The 17,667-nt window shown below is 46.9% G+C and overlaps 1 protein-coding gene across 4 annotated transcripts in view; it reads right to left on the bottom strand.

Annotated features, from left to right (window-relative positions):
- Nucleotides 1-17,667, bottom strand: part of DNAJC6 (DnaJ heat shock protein family (Hsp40) member C6) — a 44,512-nt gene that overhangs the window by 18,504 nt on the left and 8,341 nt on the right. For 2 of the 4 annotated variants that reach the window (XM_064664955.1, XM_064664954.1), the window contains exons 1-4: nt 16,465-16,669; nt 3,140-3,290; nt 2,280-2,329; nt 2,046-2,194 (exon numbers count right to left, since the gene is read on the bottom strand). In XM_064664955.1, coding sequence (XP_064521025.1) covers nt 2,046-2,194; nt 2,280-2,329; nt 3,140-3,290; nt 16,465-16,654 — 540 coding nt within the window. In that variant the 5' untranslated portion in view covers nt 16,655-16,669. Of the gene's footprint in view, nt 1-2,045; nt 2,195-2,279; nt 2,330-3,139; nt 3,291-16,464; nt 16,670-17,667 lie in introns of those variants that run through there. The other 2 variants (XM_064664957.1, XM_064664956.1) reach the window with 2 other exon arrangements.

Below are 17,667 nucleotides of genomic sequence, written 5' to 3' on the forward strand. Positions count from 1 at the left end.
TTTACATCAAACATAACCTCCCCACCACTCATGACACACAACCTTGGGGAAAAGTAACAGGAATTCTTCTAGAGCTCTGGGAATGAGCAGCCAGAGCTTGTTTTACTTGAACAGTAGGGCAGCAAGTGCCAAGAATGTGACCCATCAGGGACTTTGAAGTTTGAGTTTGTTTAATGTTATATTTGTGTTACATGTTTTGAAACTGCTCAGGCTTCCTCAGGCAGATGTGAGCTCTCCTCTCCTTTCCTGTTGGGGACACAGAGAGAACAGAGCACAGCAAGGTCTCAGTGTGAGGAGTCATAAAATGGGTTGGTTTGGGAGAGAACTTAAAGTTATCTCATTCCACCCCCTGCCATGGGCAGGGACACCTTCCACTAGCCCAGGTTTCTCCAAGCCCCATCCAACCTGGCCTTGGACATTCCCAAGGATGGAGCAGCCACAGCTTCTCTGGACAGCCTTTCCCAGTGCCTCACTAACCACTCATAGTCCCTTGTCCTCCTTGATAGACTGGGCACCTGGGGCTTTGTGATCCACTCAGCCACATCCAGGCAGGAAAATAGCCCAGCAGGACATTAATTCATCTCCCTCCTGTGCCACTACGCAGCAGAGTGACCTACTTTGATCTTAGGAACAAAACAGTTTTAAAGAGTGTAGGAATTCAAAAGTTTCATCCTGACATCTTCACCCACAGCAGAAAACACTCTGAAGGTGATTTCACCTCCTTGATGGCCCATTAGTATCTTTTACAATATATATGAAGTCCAACCTTATAAATGTTTCATGTGTTGTGCTATGCACCTTCATTTTCATGTAAAATACTTGGAATCAGTACTTCCTAGCTCATAACTTGAAAGTACAATATTTTATTAAAAGATGCATCATTTTTTTTCCTGTGAGAATCAAGGCAATGGTTCCAAAACACCAGGTCATGTTTTGAGAGTGATGTACAAAGTCACCTGCTAAGATTTTGAGTAGGTAATATTTAGGATTGGAGGAGTTATAGACAGATCATATAACAATAGAAGTTTAAAGCTGGGCTTTCAGAAGTAGTTGGATCTTCCTTCACCCACCAACAGCAAGTGTTGCACCAGAACCAATCAAGACTGAAGATTCAGAGCCCTTAATATCTTTTAATTAGTCTTTCCTTTTCATTTATTCATCTTTGAAGTCATGGCTGTTTACTGAAGGTCTCTGAGAAATTTGCTTCATGAGTGAGTGATTTCTGGTGATCAGAGCAATTGCTGAAGGTAAATTCAGCTATACCTCAAATTAAAATTAAATTAGGCTTATAGGTTAGATTAATTTATCCTGACTGAGGGTTAAGCCTGGCAACTGCTTTTGGCTTTTTTGTTGAAGGCAACAAAAAGTTAGAAATTTAAAAAAAAACCAAAAACAAAAACCAAAACACATCAGTCCCTTCTGGGAGAAGGAAAGAACAGGAAGTTTTTGGAAAGATTAAATCTAATCTTGCATTTCACCAGTAGCATTTCATAGAGATTTCCTCTAAAAGCCATTAATGAACCAGAGCCTCGCAATGCTCCCATAATGCTGCTCTGGTTTTAGAGAGGGAAACTGGGCCACAGAGTGGAGGTGGGTTTTTAAAGTCACAAGAGCCAAAATGTCCCTTAGAACTAGTTTCCAGTCCTGTGCTTTGCCTGCTAAGGGCTCCTACTTGTTTAAAGCACAGGATTGTTCAACATGAAAATAATCTACCTTCTTATACTGGTAATTTCTTTCAAAGGCCTTTCATTTTATTCTTTATTTCTCTTCAGCAGCTTCTAACAGCTCTGTATGAGATCAGAGCAGTGCAAACTCCACTCAGTGCCTCTTTCTGACATGAGAATTATGCCCTGAACTTTCCAGCTCTTTAATCCCTGTGATCCCAGGCATCAGCTAAAACCCCAAAACCACCACAGCAGCTTAAAAACACCTCTAACTCCTTAATCATCTTCTTACATTCTGCCGTGCTCAGAAACAGGACCTGGTGCCCCTTTTCCCAAGGAGTTTCACCCCTTCCTCCTGTTAAACTCTTGGGAGACACTCACCCTGTTGTGGAACTTGGCACTGCGATAATATTTGGGGGACAAGTTGAAGACGGTGTAGTGGTCGGGATGTCTGGAATCCAAAAACGTCCTCACATCTTCAATGTGGTTCCTGAATCCCAGCTCCACGCCTTCAGCCGGAAAAGACATCACTAGGAAAGCAAGGAGAAGCCAGGCTGAGTCTTTATGTAATTCTGGGGTACCACAGGTTGTATTTATTCACTAAGCAGCACTTACCTATGATTCTTGAGGTAATGTAAGAAATATCCAGCTCCCCCTTAGTGTAGCTAAAAGAAGACAAATCAGGAGACAGACATTACAAAAGCAGCACATTAGAGGAACCAGAAGTGTTTTCCCACAAAAATCTGCTTATCAAACAAGGAAAAATGATCTTAAAAATAACTCTTAAGAAGAAGGAGCAAATGGCTTCCTGCAGACAGTGACCCAGCCTTCCTCTCTACACATGCAATTAACTGACTGAAGGACTTGCAAAAAAGGTCCCTTTTCCCTTTTGTCATTAATTTTCAGTGCCAGTTTTCAGGAGAAATCTCTGGTAGTTTGCCACTTTGCAGATCCCTCAAAGCCTCTGAAGTCTTGCATGCATTAAGTTTCTTTAATTTCTTATAGCCCCGTATCCCTTGGAGGTGGGCAGAGAGCCAAGCACAGGGGAGCATGCCAGCAGAGTCACCAAAGTCACCTCAGCCCTTTCTTAGATTCAAAAGGTGGATTTAGTGATGGGAACATCAGCAAGTAGAGCCTCAAGGGAGGGCATCGATATGAGCCACTTTTCAGTGACAAAATATTCAAGTGGTAGTTGAGTAGGACCCCGCAGGGAATCCTCCAGGAATTGGAGACCAAGTGCTCCACTTGCACTGGGAAGGGGGTGCTCATCTACTATGAAGCTTAGATTGTTTTACTTTGTATTTCCTGCTTCCTTGAGGTCAAATACCAATTATGAGACAGAATCAAAGAAGCCACTTGTGATTTTCACCTCCTTCCTTCATTGTGTTCCCTGGGAGTTGTGCTGTGCTATTCAGGTGGCAGCTGGGACTGGCACTTTGCAGCCAGTGGTTTTACCTGCTTCAGCTGTACTGTACCTGGCAACAGACTGCATGACCTTGGAAGATGTGTCTTTCAGGGTATCCTTCAGGTTATCCTTCAAATTGCTGAAGAGTCTCCCTGCTCCTCCTTTCACCATATCTAGCAAGCCTCCCCCATAGCTGGACTCCATGTCTGGTGATGAGGCACCTTCAAGTACAACAAAATCAAAGGCAACATCACTTGATTGGAACAAACCCACAGAGCCAACAATCCCATTACTCTGGTCAGACTCAACATATTCACAGGGGCTCTGTCAAGCAAGGGGAAAAGTGGGTTTACTCATCAAAGTCAAGATTTCCCAGAGATGAGGGATGGCACATTCTTGCCAGTTGAGCTTAGAAAACAGTCTTAAGATGCACCAGAGGTGATTTAGGTTGGACTTCAGGAAGAAATTCTTCACAGAAAGGGTGATTAGACATTGGAAGGAGCTGTCCAGGAAGGTGGTAGAGCCTGGAGGTGTTCAAGGAATGACTGGATGTGGCACTCAATGCCATGGTCTGCTTGACAAGGTGGTGTTGGGTCATAGGTTGGACTTGATGATCTCAGAGGTCTTTTCTGACCTAATTGATTCTGTGACTCTGTGACCTTTAAGATCCCTTCAAACCCAAGCCAGTCTCTGATTCTAAGCTCCCTCACCTCTCCAGACAACCCAACGTAAGAGTAGCTCTTCAGCATGAAGCTGATTTGTTGGTCACAACCAAGACCAAACCAACAACCACCTCCACAGGGACAAGAAAAAGGCCCTCACTAGTTTATACAACACTATGTATATACAAATATACATTTGACTGCAGCTGGATGACTGAAGGTTGTCCAACCCAAATCATTCTATGATAAAATGATATTTTAATTGCTTATCAACTACAAATTAAGCTCTTGACTACTTAAAAAAATTGCTGTCTGTTTACTAGGCCTCAACTATTTTGATTTTAACAAATTTTAACTACATTAGTTATATACATTTGTTACCTCATTATGTCTGGTTCTAGAGCAGGTCCGTGAGCGTTGTTAGATACACACTACTGAAATATTGTTCGAATAATCATCATCACCAAAAGAAATATTCTAGAGGCATTCAGAATGTTAAGAAACATGAAAAAATCCCGTTAAAAATGCTCCTACTGATTTACTCTGTAGATTACCAGACCCATTTAAATGGCATTTACCCTTTCAAACCTGCAGTGAGATATCAATAAATCCTTAAACTGGAGATTCATGGGCAAAGTGATGTTATTTATTCCCCAGTGCTTAATGCACTCTGATGTCATGATCCACATGCACTTCACCCCTGTGCTAGACTGGTAAATTTAGAGGCCACCTCTTTTCCTCTGCACTCTGCCAGCTTCAGAACAGAAGATACCTTCTCAAGGCACAGTGATATGTCTTTTGCCAAAGTACTTGCAAGTATTCACTTCAAATGTGATTAAAAAAAAAGAGAAAGAAAAAATCAAACTAACTCGTCTTGGAAGTATGGAATCAGTGTTAGATCTCTCCTCAAAAAGTTTGTTTTCATGTTACTCTGTGTTAGAAGAGCCAGGGATGGAAGGAGGAGGAGATGTTCAAAAGGCACTTTCAGTTCTGCAGGTCAACTTTTAACAGAAAGGAAGGCAGAAAGGTGGTACCTTGGAACAGGGAACAGGGGACAAAGGGATCAGAGGGCTGATGGCTCTGGACAAATTCTTACAGTTGGAAGTGCTGTAGGAAAGGACAGAAAGGCTTCAAGAGTACTGAAAACCTAGAATCTTTAGAAATCCATCTGAAGATTTAAAAAAAGGGAGAGAGGAGGAGAAACAGGGAGAATTAAAATGTCACTGCATTTCTAAAAGAATCCATTAATTGCAAGTTTCCTGTGCACACTAAAGCAGAGGAACAGAAAGGATGGCTAATGAAGAAAGATGGCACCAGAACAGGGAGGGCTGAGCCCCACATCCCACACATCTTCCTTGGACACCAGCCACCTCACAGGCATCACCACCACTGCCACTGCACTTCCCCGAGCCGTGCTCAGTGACAGCTTTGTTTGCTCTTATTGAGAATGAAAGTCCTGAGAAAAGAGCAGCTGAGTTGTCCCTGAACCCCTGGCCAACCTGCAGAGACTGTGACCTGTGGCACAAGAAGAACCATGGACACTCCCTGAGGTGGAAGGGATGATCCAGTGGCTGCTCCCTCTCTGGAGGAGCAGGAAGGAGGGTCAGGTTTCTCTTGCAGATAAGGTGATCACCAGGAGCTTGGTCAGGTGGTGAGTGAGCAGCTCAACAGCATTTCCCTGCTCAGAAAAATCTTCCTACCAGACCCAGAAGAGGGAAACAATTCTTTCCCTCAGCACAAAAGCAAAGGGCACATTATATATTGAAATGAAGTGCCCAAGGCACATGACACCCCCTCCTTCTCCTTCATCCCACCAGGAACTGCATCCCAGGTGCTTATTTGTTTATGCTGTGACCAAAGCCAAAATTAAAACTCACAGACCCCACACAGGCCCCAGAAGCATCTCTCAAGGAGAACTTAGAGCACCTTCCAGCACCTAAAGGGGCTCCAAGAGAGCTGGAGAGGGACTTTGACAGGGGATGGAGGGACAGGACAAAGGGGAATGGCTTCCAACTGCCAGAGGGCAGGGTTACATGGGATATTGGGAAGGAATTGTTGGCTGTGAGGGAGGTGAGGCCCTGGCACAAGTTGCCGAGAGCAGCTGTGGCTGCCCCATCCCTGAAAGTGTTCCAGGCCAGGTTGGACAGGGTTTGGAGCAACCTGGGATAGTGAAAGGAGTCCTTGTCTGTGGTAAGGGGTGGGACTGGATGAGATTTAAGGTCCTTCCAACCCAAACCACTCCAGGATTCTGTGGCTCTGGTAGGTCAGGAAGAGGAGCTCATAATCTTATCTGCATGGAGATAGTTTGCTGCAAGTTATCAATGCAGGAGCTGCCACAGGAGTTGAAGTTGCTGCCTGGAAGACTCACTATGGAGAATCAGCCTCTATGTAAATGAGAGGCACCTTGTTCCTTGCAGAACAAGAACCCTTTGTTCACCCAGTTGTTGGATGCTCCTCAAAAGGCTCAGTGAGAGCTGTGCTTCTGACCTGTATTTGTAGCACACATTTCAGTGGGATCACTTACTGATAGCAGCCTTTTCCTTTTTAACCCAAGAACTTTTAACCTGGGGGTTCTACTGCGAAGAGGCCTCTTCCTGACCAGCCCTGTTCAGTGATGGCAAGGATGACATCATTGAGGTGCTTCAAGTCACTGGGGCGATGTGGACAAGAGGCAACTTCATCCATTGGGTTGATGAGGTGAAGTTTAGATTTGTTCTGGTGGAAGGACTTGCTGTGACCCAATGCCTCCCCTGAGAAGAGACTATTCTGTGTTCAGAATAAACCTCCAGTAGCCACCAAATACAGCAACAACCTGCTGCATTTCCTTACAAACTAAAACATCCTATAGCAGCATCCTGGCATGCTCCTTCCTCAACAGCAGCCAAGGGATGGGATTCCAGCTAAAAGAACCCTTGCTGACAGCATCAGCCTTGTGTTGTACAGGATGGGAGCTGGAGAGCATAGAAATCTTAATTAAAGCACTTGAGTGCTCTCCTGGCTGATTTTACAGAGTACCAGGGCAAGGATGTGCAGTGCAGGAGGAGAACATCTCTTCCCAGGGCAGAGAAAGCTCCAGAGGAGAAGGCTGTGATCACCAGGGGAGTGCAGAGGGAGGTGCTCCTGTACGGAATGGCTGAGGGTGGTTCCCCTGCCTGCTGTCCTACCATGACCTGCTCACCAAAGACACAGGTGCTACACCAGCACCTGCAGTGCTTCCCCAGGACAGCTCTGAGGTGTTGGGAGCTTACAGAGCCTGATACTTGTTGTTATTGTCAAAAGAGACCCACTGTCAGCTGTCTTCCCTTAATAGGGCCAATCCATCAGTGTATGTATCAGCCAGACTAGGAAATGCATCTTCTGCACAGGAAGAGGGAAAGAAATTGTGCTGTATTCAGAGGGGAAATACCCACCTCCTCCCTACCCCCACAGAGGAACTCTCACCTCAAATCCCCTTGCTGCAGTCTGATGAGTAGTGTTTGTGCTTATCCTCAAAAGAAAAGACACTTAAACCAGTCCAGCTTTCAATCCTGGGATTTGGGGCCAGTCCAGCTTTAAATACTGGGGTTTGGGGCCAGAAATGGGTGAATGGAGCAGGTGTGACTCTGAGTGATGGGGAATATTTCGGCCCCGCCACCATCACCTGCAGCCAGAGATTTTGCAGGGGACCACAGAGGGACCAGAACCAAAGGGTCACACACTGCCACCAGCTGATGGAGATGCTCACTGGTTGGAACAAGTGAGAAGCTCCTAATTTTGAAGCTTTCCCTGCAAAATCTGCACACTGTGGTCCTCGTCTGTCTGAGGAGGTACCTGAGCACCAACCACGCCCCAGGCAACCCACAAACCCTACCAACCACAGGGAATGAATTCCAGCTCTCCAGAGAACCAGGGAGGAAATGAGCCGACATTTAAAAGGCATTTAAGACTCTGTCAGTCTGAATATTTATGCTGATGAAGCAATTCTGAGCTTGAGAGCAGGGAGGTGAAAGCAAGACGTCTAGAAATTGAAGATCAGCAGAGAAAGACTGTGTTTCACAGGTTACTTAGCAAGAGCAAACAGACCTTTTTTGCCTGTAAAGGGCAGACAAAAAGCAGACATGAAACCATAGGAAAGGAAGCAGGTTTCCCTCAGTCTGCCCAAACTATATGTAACAGTACCTTCAATGTCAAATTATATATTTTTGCTCAGAGAGCTACTGCCTGTGCTTTCTTTAGGGATGGAGTGAGGAAAGAGATAAAAATTCCCTGTTCCTTACCTTAAAATCATAGAATGGTTTGGGTTGGAAGGGACCTTAAAGCCCACCTCATTCCAACACCCACTGCCATGTAGAAAAGCATTAAAGCCTTCACCTCCTGCTCTCCCAAAATAGTGGTTCAGGAGTATTAAATACCCCTCTGTATTCTCTTCCAGTGGTACCACAAGATCCTGACACTACGATGAGAAAAAACTTGTTTGCTACTGTCTATATGTCCCAAATTCCACATTTCTGGAAGTTTTTAGCTACTCTCTGCAGTAATCTCCCTCCTCACAATTATTTTTGGGAGGAAGGAATGGTTATTTGCTTGTTTTATCCCCTGAGACTCTTACCCAGGCACAGTGTGAGAGGGCAGCACAGTGGAGATCACCCTGTGCCTTGGCAGAAATGGCCCTTTTAAAGTTCCCTGAGCTGAAAGAAGTCGAGGCTGCTGTTGTTGTGGCCTTAACAACAAAGCCTGGATTGTTTTTAAGGAACATTCAACAAAAAAAAAGATACTATTTGTGCCTCTGCCTCCCCCATCAGCCCCGCCAGCCAGCGGAGAAGCAGCACAGCTCACGTTCCTCCCACACGCAGCTCTCCCAGCAGAGCTGGGAATGTGGGATGTGCTTTCCCACCAGCATTAAGGGATAGAAAGCTGCTACAACCCCATCATCATATTTGTGGGCTTTCCCTTGGCATTGCAGTGTGAGGAGGGGAGGAGGAGAAGCCCTGGGGCAGGAATTCCTGCAGCAACCGTTATTGGAGGATCCTCGTGTAGGTACCTCATGTATGGGGGGATATTGTGTGCAAAAAATGGAGAAACAGCCAAAACGACCCAGGCAGAGCAACAGTCACAGATTCCTGGGTACTCTCAGCATTCCCAACTCCTGCCATTCCCCACATTCCATCTCTCAGGGGATTGCAAAACAATCCAGACGTCACTGGAGGAGTTTAAACTCCTGTGTCCAGGGGCAGGGTGGCAGGAGTTTCTAACTGCAAATCTCTGGGCAGCTGGCTCCTTGGATCCAGTGAGATCCAAGGGCTTCATTTGCCAGCTAGGCTTGGAGTAACCTGATCTAGTGTCCCTGCCCATGGCAGGGGGTGGAACTGGATGAGTTTTAAGGTCCCTCCCAATCCAGAGCAGTGATTCCCTGATTCTAACTATGTTTTAAGAGCACAACTTCAGTGTCCTGAAGCCCAAACCTTCCTTCCAGCTCATACCTCTCATCTGGACAGCTAAGATTTATCATATTTAATCAAATTCTCCAAACCATCTATGCTGTTACAGGCATTTGAATCCTTTCTTAGATCAGACGTTGCCCAAGTGTCATAATTACATCAACTCTTTAACAGTCACTTGGTGGTGTTTTGCAAAGGGACTGGGGAGAAATCAGCAGCAGCAGAGGCTGCTAAAACAGCAATTAAGGGGCATTCACAGGAAAAGAAACCTCTTCTACCTGCAGAAATTACTTGGAAAGTTCCTCAGACTCACATCCCCCCTGAAGACTCATTTTTTTCCTATTTTTTAGCTACCAGTCTCATCTGTCCCCTCCTCCACCACTGTCCCAGATTCCTAGTAGAGTTAGATTCCCTACAAGGCTGAGCACAGATATCTTGAAGTGTTATTCCATAAAAACAAACATCCAAACACATGCAGAGTAGGACTGCAGGACAACAGCAACAGAACAGCCTCCAATCATTGAATAATCCCATCACCGAGACCCCCAAGCCCAGGTTTCACTCATCCTGACACTTTAAGGAACCACTGTGCAAGTGGAAGGCTGCTTTAGGGAGTGTAATCCCCAAGAAAAAAGGTTAAAGCTCCTGGAATTGATTTCAGCGTGGACAAAGACAAGCTTAAGATCAGGTTATAATGATGTTTGGACTCTCTAGGGGCACAGGGAAGCAGAAGATGCATCATGAGCCAAGGAGCCTAATGCAAGATAAGGGCTCATCAGATCCCAAATCACATGAGATTATAAACCAGTGCTATCTCTCATCCCCAAACCCTGTGTGGTTTGGCTGTTTAGCAGGAAGTGTATTAAGAGTGCAGCTGATGAAGACAAGACCCGGCAGTTCTTGAGCAGGAGGGAAAAGCTGGATTCACCAGAGGTGAGTCCCCCAGAACGCAGCCAGCTCCAACAGAAGAGTGTAGAAAAGAATCCCAGAATGGTTTGGGTTGGGAGGGACCTTAAAGCCCATCCTAAGCTGGCAATCAGCACAAGACACATCCCTGGCATCACATCTTAAATAATTTATTCAACTGAGGAAGTAGTTGGGGCTTTTTTTGTTGTTGTTTGGGTTTGGTTTTTTTGTTGTTGTTTGGGTTTGGTTTTTTTACTGCAGCTTTCCAGCAATTAGCTGGTACTGCTCTATCCAGGCCTTTTGCCTGGAGTAGATGGAAACAGCCTCAAAACAGGCAGGTTTAGGTTGGATATTGGGAAAATTTCTCCATGGAAAGGGCTGTCCAGCCCTGGCCCAGCTGCCCAGGACAGTGGTGGAATCCCCATCCCTGGAGGGATTTAAAAGCCATGTGGATATGACACTTGGGAACATGGGTCAGTAGTGGCCTTGGCAGTCCTGGGTTGAACTTGGTAGTCTCAGAGGGCTTTTCCAATGTGAGCAATTCCATGGTTCTGTGTGTTCCTTCTGCTGTTGGGCAACATGGGGTCCTAGACCTCCCTTGGGAAGCGCTGGGAGCCGCTGGCAGCACATCGCAGGGTAGAGGAGCTCAGGAATCTCTTTTTGTGCTTTGCTATGACAAAACTGTAGAACTAATATTGCATGAGCCCAAGGCTTTTTATTCAAAGGTTCATTGGAGACTGCTTAAATGTAAATCTCATGGAAATGTGAAGAATTAAGGTATTTCTGCTTTTACTTGAGAAATAGTAACTAAGGAGTGCTGCTTGTGCTATCAACCAAACAATGCAGAGGATTTACAAAAAGAGGGGGATTTTCTCCCTTTTTTAGAAGAGCAGTGATATTGAGAGGGGAGGGAGTAAGGGAATTACCCCCAGTATCTGCCAAATTTGTTCCATTTGTTATGTATTTGCCCCTGTGAAGCTCGTACTACAGTGAACAAACTGCAGGCAGGGCCACCAGCACAAACCATGAAATCAGTCTTTGAGTTTGATCGACATTCTCTCTGCTTCTCCTCCCTGTCAAAACAACTAAAAAAAGACAAGACTCCTGCCAACACCAAATCATTCAAGTGTCCAAAACACACCAAGCAAACAAAAGAGTTGTTAAACTGAACCTCCCCATTTGAAAATGCAGCGAGGAGAGAACACAAGACAACATTGTCAGCGCCGCTCTTTGTCTCTGTGCCAGTGACATGGAGATGTCTCTCTTCTGACTCAGTGAAAAGGAATCACCAGAGTACAAGAGATTATGTTTGCAAGTGTAAAACAGTTGAAGAAATCTCAACTTCAACACCTGCAATTTATTTCAAATGCTTTTCTTTTGCAGCTACTCTGCCTGAGGAAGCATAAGCAAGTCTGTCCCCCAAGTGTTCAACAGCTATTTTCTATATTATCTAGATTATAAACACCACAGAAGAGCACAGAAAGAGATTTTTTCCCTTTCATAACATCTATTCTTGCTGTTACTTTTATGTCTTATTTCCTAGAACCTCTTCTTCTTTCAGTGCTCAGCCAGCTGCTAAGAAAGCTGGAAGAATGCTAAGAAAGTATTGAATGCCACAGCAAAAACCCAAATAAATTGCTTCTTCACTGCCTGTTTCTCATCTTGTGAGCACTTCCAGCAACTTGAAAATAAAGAGACAAAAGCAGTGCTACACTGGTGCTCTTCTTGGAATCTGCTTTTTGAACTCACAGTGTTTTGTGTCCTGTGAGCTTCAGCTTCAATTTAAGTCTCTCTTTGATCCTCCCTTCCCTCCATTCTCAAACCTTCAACCCAAGTCCAGCACATTTTCTGGAGGAACTGGCAGTTACCAGTAACACACAGTAACATGTGCTGTGATCCTGTTCCTATACTGCATCTAGCATAGTCCATGGAATTTCCCAGACAGCCACTGGACACGACCTGGGGGAGACCTTAGAGCCCCTTTCAGTGCCTAAAGGGGCTCCAAGAGAGCCAGAGAAGGACTTTGGAGAAAGGCCTGGAGGGACAGGACAAGGGGGAATGGCTTCCCACTGCCAGAGAGCAGGGTTAGATGGGATATTGGAAAGAAATTCCTCCCTGTGAGGGCAGTGAGGGGCTGGGATGGAATTTCCAGAGAAGTTGTGGCTGCCCCATCCCTGGAAGTGTCCAAGTTCAGGTTGGAAAGGGCTTGGAGCAACCTGGGATAGTGGAAGGTCTCCCTGCTCATGGCAGGGGTGTAATGAGATGAGCTTTGAAGTCCCTCCCAACCCAAACCATTCTGAGATTCTATGGCAGGGTCAGAGCCCCTCTGGGCCAGCTCCCTGTCCAGCCATGAGGAGATCCTGCCTTCCAGCAGTGAGCCCCTCCCACACAGACCATCCTCTTGGTTCCTGGCTTTTGTTTCTTTTCCCTCTCCACACAAAGCAAGACCAATCCAAAAGGATATTATGCCAATAATCAGAAGCACTGGGAAGTTATAGCAAAGCTGTAACCTCTGATTATTTTCCTTGTAAGAAGCTGTTTATGACACTGTGAGTCTGCATTAAGAGAGGATGCTTTAAGGTCTAATACTCTGCATTAGCTTAAAGAAATTAATAGAAAAACCCAACGTGAGCCCACTTTCTCAGCTCATGTGAGGTACTGTCACTGCAGAGACAGCAAATATAGCCACATTTGCTAAACCAGCAGCAAATTGCCCCAGAATTGCCAGTACTTGGCCTTCAGCACAAATCCTCATCCAGCCAACATCTCTAGTTGCTCACTATTAACCTACACACACATCTCCCACACAGCAAAGGGCGGTTTCCTGTGCCCAGAGAGCAACACCCAGGTGCAGAGGGAATTTAACATGTGGGGAGAGAAGAGGAAGGTTTGATTGTCCAACTCTTTAACTTCACTGAGGATGGTCTTTAACTGCAGAGATGTGACCAGCAGGACCAGGACAGTGACCATCCCCCTGTCCCTGGCACTGGTGAGGCCACATTGAATCCTGGGATCAATTCTGGGCCCCTCACAACAGGAGAGACACTGAGGGGCTGGAGCATGTCCAGGGAAGGGAACAGAGCTGGGGAAGGGTCTGGAGCACCAGGAGCAGCTGAGGGAGCTGGGGCAGTTCAGCCTGGAGAAAAGGAGGCTCAGGAGGACCTTTTTGGTCTCTGCAACTCCCTGACAGGAGGGGGGAGCCAGGTGGGGGTTGGGTTCTGCTCCCAGGGAACAGGGGACAGGACAAAAGGAAAAGGCCTCAAGTTGTACCCAAGGAGGTTCAGATTGGATATCAGGGAAATTTTCTTCCTCGAAATGGCTGTCCAGCCCTGGCACAGCTGCCCAGGGCAGTGTTGGAGTCCGCATCCCTGAAGGGATTTAAAAGCCATGTGGATGTGGCACCTGGGGACATGGGTCAGTGGTGGCCTTGGCAGTGCTGGGGAATGATTGGGCTTGATGGTCTCAATGTCCCCCATCCTCTGGTGACACAGTTGTACCTCCAGACTGTTCCACTCCTCAGTTGCCAACAGCCACTTTGATAGCTCAGGCAGCAGCTGTTCCACCCCACAGGAAACCATTAGTTAAAATCAGGGGGAAAAAATAAACATAAGGACAGTCAGGCAACTGGGAAGGACATAAAGAGCTCAGATTTGGCCAGGGCACCTCAAGAATTTCACCTTCAGGGTCTGACCCCTAACTACTCAGAGGAGGCTCCCTTGCCCACGAAAACCCAGAAGTACAGTTCCCCTCCACTGTTGTGTCACCAGTTTATCTCCTTCTCCTTCACAAGGAATTCAGATCTCTTTTTCCAACTGAAATGTGCTCTACCATTGCCCATTTTGGGTGTTTCAACTTTGGCATCATTTGTGGGAGGATTCTGAAGTATTTATAATATGAATCTATTCTCTACTTGAAAGAAAAACCAACAAAACACAGGGGTTGGTGTTGGTTTTTCCTTTCTTCTATTAAGCCAAAATCCCAGCCATCTTATTTTCCTGTCTTTCTCTTACACTGCTCCCTAATCCCCCCCTCAACTATCCATCTTCAGACTGCTCCCTAATCCCCCTCCCACTCCAACCATCCATCTTCAGACTGCATGAAAGATAAATCATGTCCCACCACTCATGAGCAACTTCAATTACCAAATCACTGGAATTCACAAGCCCACCTGAGGGGTGGATGTGGTTCTTTAAGCTTTTGTGATTTCATACTTGGCAAAGAAAAATGGCTTTGCGGTGAACTGATAGAAATTAGACATTTATCAGCATAAAGTGTTCAGATGAACAAGGCAGACACAAGGATGGAGTTCAGAGCATCACACTCAACATAGAGGTTTTTTTAATTTCTTGTGAAGATTTAGGAACCCCCACCAAAAAGTCCTTATTAAAAAAAGAAGGTATTAAAAAGTATCCTGTAAACACAAATCAAGGGCCACATTAAGGCCTCACGTTTGTTGCTGCTTAAATGTCAATGGTGTTGTTTCCAGCACCTGTAAAATTTAGGCAGTGAGAGTGAATTAAAAGAAGCAAACTCTGATTAATACAGATCTCTAAACCATCAGCTTCCAGATCCCACAGACAGTCCTTGATCAAGCTCCTGTGTTTAAGGGAAGAACATCCTAGAAATTGATAGAGGCCATTAATACAATTAATGCTCTGGGACAGAATCGTAGTAGCTGGATTGTGGAAATCCTAATATTGCACAAAACCTGTAAATAAAGGTATTTTCTGGCTGTCCATGAGCACTTTTTTTTTTGCTCAGCAGGGAGAGGACAGGCTTGAAGAAAGCAAAGAGAATGACTGCAATAGCTACAGTGAGATTATACACCAAGATGATGTGAGACAAAGCCTTGGCTTGACACCTGCCTGGGTGTGAACACTCCCTCCCACAACACTCCTGTCTCCGGTCCCTGCACTTCTAAGAACTCATCCAGATAATGGCTTTGATGATAGGTATTAAACTGCCCACAACATCTAACCATCCCAGCAGATGGAAGAATCCAAACCACTGGAACACAGCAGCCTACTGTGAGTAAGGAGCTGCTGGCACATCCTGTGATTACGAGCAATTGCAGCAGAGATATTGTGGCAGCAAATTCAAACAGATTTCTGAAGTCCAGGAGTAAAAAAAGTTAAAAAAACAAAGACAAGCCCTAAAAGAATCTTGAAAACAAATTCAAATGGCAAGGGTGGGGAGGGAGGAAAACATGACTCTCCACCCTGCAAGTGTTCATGGACAGGCTGGATGAGGCTTGAAGCAACCTGGACTAGTGGAAGGCATCCCTGCCATGGGTTGGAATGAGATGAGCTTTAAGGTCCATTCCAGCCCAAACCAGTCTGAGATTCTGAGTCTTATCACAGAGAAATTAAAACAAAAATCAAAGTAAGACTCTCCCCGCCTAAGCCCAGCCACGACTCATTAGGGTTTTTTATTCCCTGGAGAAGAGGTTATCACATTAAAACAAAGATGATGTGCTTGTGGAGTGCCTTGGGCCCACCCTGTCCTTCATGGAATAGTACAGGAGCTTTTATCGGGAACTGTAGTGATAGGGTAAAGAGCAATGGGGTCAAACCCTGTGAGGGTGGTGGGGCCCTGGCACAGGTTGCCCAGAGAAGCTGTGGCTGCCCCATCCCTGGAAGCGTCCAAGGCCAGGCTGGACGGGGCTTGGAGCAACCTGGGCTGGTGGAAGGTGTCCCTGCCCATGGCAGGGACTGGAACAAGATGGGCTTTAAGGTCCAACCCAAACCACTCCAGGATTCTATGATTCCATGCTGCAAGATCACCCTGCTCTAACTAGTGGACATCATATGTGGTCTCCCACAACCAAACAGGGTGTTTCCTTGGATGAGTCTGAGATTTAGAAGTTCTCTGCAAAGGCTGTGAATGCTCATGGAGATATGCACAGCCAATGAACCAGGACCAGAGCCAGTTCCTTCCGAGGGACCACTTCAAATCCATCAGATGGGTACTCTCGATTCCTGGCCATCCAGGCAAATTTGAACCTGTGATTTAGAGGTGAAGAGCTCTCTATCCCATTACCAGCCATAAAGACCATCTGGTCCCTTTACTCCCTGATTAAAAAAAATGGTGCATGCAGTGCATCATCTACCAGAATTAATCCAACTCAGTTTGACGAGTGCTTTTCAGAGGAGGGGGGCAAAAAAAAAAAAAAAGAAAAAAAGAAAAAAAGTAAGGATGATTCTGGGAAATAAGTCAGTTGGGGAAAGATCCCAAAGCACCCCATCCATTTTAGCTTCGGAACAAGCTTTGTCCCTTGGCAGGGGGTGAGGCGCTGGATCCCTCCATCCCACCGCCCGCGCGTGGACAAAGGGCCCTCTATTGTCCCCGGCCGCCACCCCCAGGCCGGCGGGGCCCCCCCACTATCGCGACAGAGCCCGCCCCGCCCGTACCTGAGCTGTCCATGGTGCTGCCGCCCTCGGCGCGGGGCTGCGGCTGCTGCTGCTGCTGCCGCCCGGGGCTCCGGCCCGGCCCCGGCCCCGCCGCGCTGGCCCCGCCGCGCTCAGCACCGCTGTCCACGAGCTGCAAGGATTCATAGCCGTCACCGCCCGGCTTTTTCCGGTAGCTCCCGAGCAGGCTCATGGGCGAGCCGGGCGCGCCGGGAGCTGCTCCGGCGCCGCGGGCAAGCAGGGAGGGAGGGATGGAGGGAGGGAGGGAGGAGGGATGGAGGGATGGAGGGAGGGGACGGAGAGCGCTCCGGCCGCCCCTATGGGAGGGGAAGGGCGGGACCGGACCCCCCCGCACCCCCCGCCCCGCCGGAAGCGGGCGGGGAGGACGCGGCTCCAGGGAGAAGCATCTTGCGATGGATGGAGCGGCCGCGTCCTCCCCCACCGCCAGCTGCTGCGAGCCATCGGTGAAAGGAAAAGTGCGGGGCTGACACCATTTCCTTCTTCGGGCGGTTATCCCTGCGTTCTGGCACGCACAGCCCGCTCCCCGGAGCGGTCCTTGGGCTGCACAGCTGGCACGGGGAGGTTCTCAAGCTGGGATCGTCATTAAGAGCTTTCTGCCACACCAGGGAAAGGTGCGTTCCCTGGGAGCGGGCCAAGGTCACTGAGCTCCGGGCTGACACAGCCAGTTCTGCAGTCTGAAGAAGGAGGGATGGCACAGCAGTGTTACACTGAGCCTTCAAAATCCTAAAGAGCATCCCTGGTCCAGTTTAACAACACGGCTGGATGAGTAACCAGAGAGGGTCCTGGACCACAGCGCTGTATCATGATGGGCTACATGGGATGATGCATCAGCATCCTGAGCCCCAGCCTGTGCCACTGCTGGCTTCAAACTGGTGTCACCCAGCTGAAGAAGCTACCACCTTCTGCTAAGCCATTTTTGTTGTTCTCACCAACCTATTTTTAGTTGTTCACATGCAAACAGATTCTAGACTAACACAGAGTGTGGCTTTGGACAACTGATGAGTTGTATCTTGCTTGTTTGCATTTTGCAGCCAGAGCTTGTAGATCATAATTTCATTTTGCATGGAACAGAGGAACTAAGTGATGCTCCAAAGGAAATGGCCACTATTAAACTCTTCTAAATGGATTTTGTTTTAATATAAGGAAAAATAAAGGCTAAAGGAAGCCCTGGCATCTAGACATGAG

Source organism: Pseudopipra pipra, chromosome 9 (assembly GCF_036250125.1).
Source record: "Pseudopipra pipra isolate bDixPip1 chromosome 9, bDixPip1.hap1, whole genome shotgun sequence".
Taxonomy (NCBI): domain Eukaryota; kingdom Metazoa; phylum Chordata; class Aves; order Passeriformes; family Pipridae; genus Pseudopipra; species Pseudopipra pipra.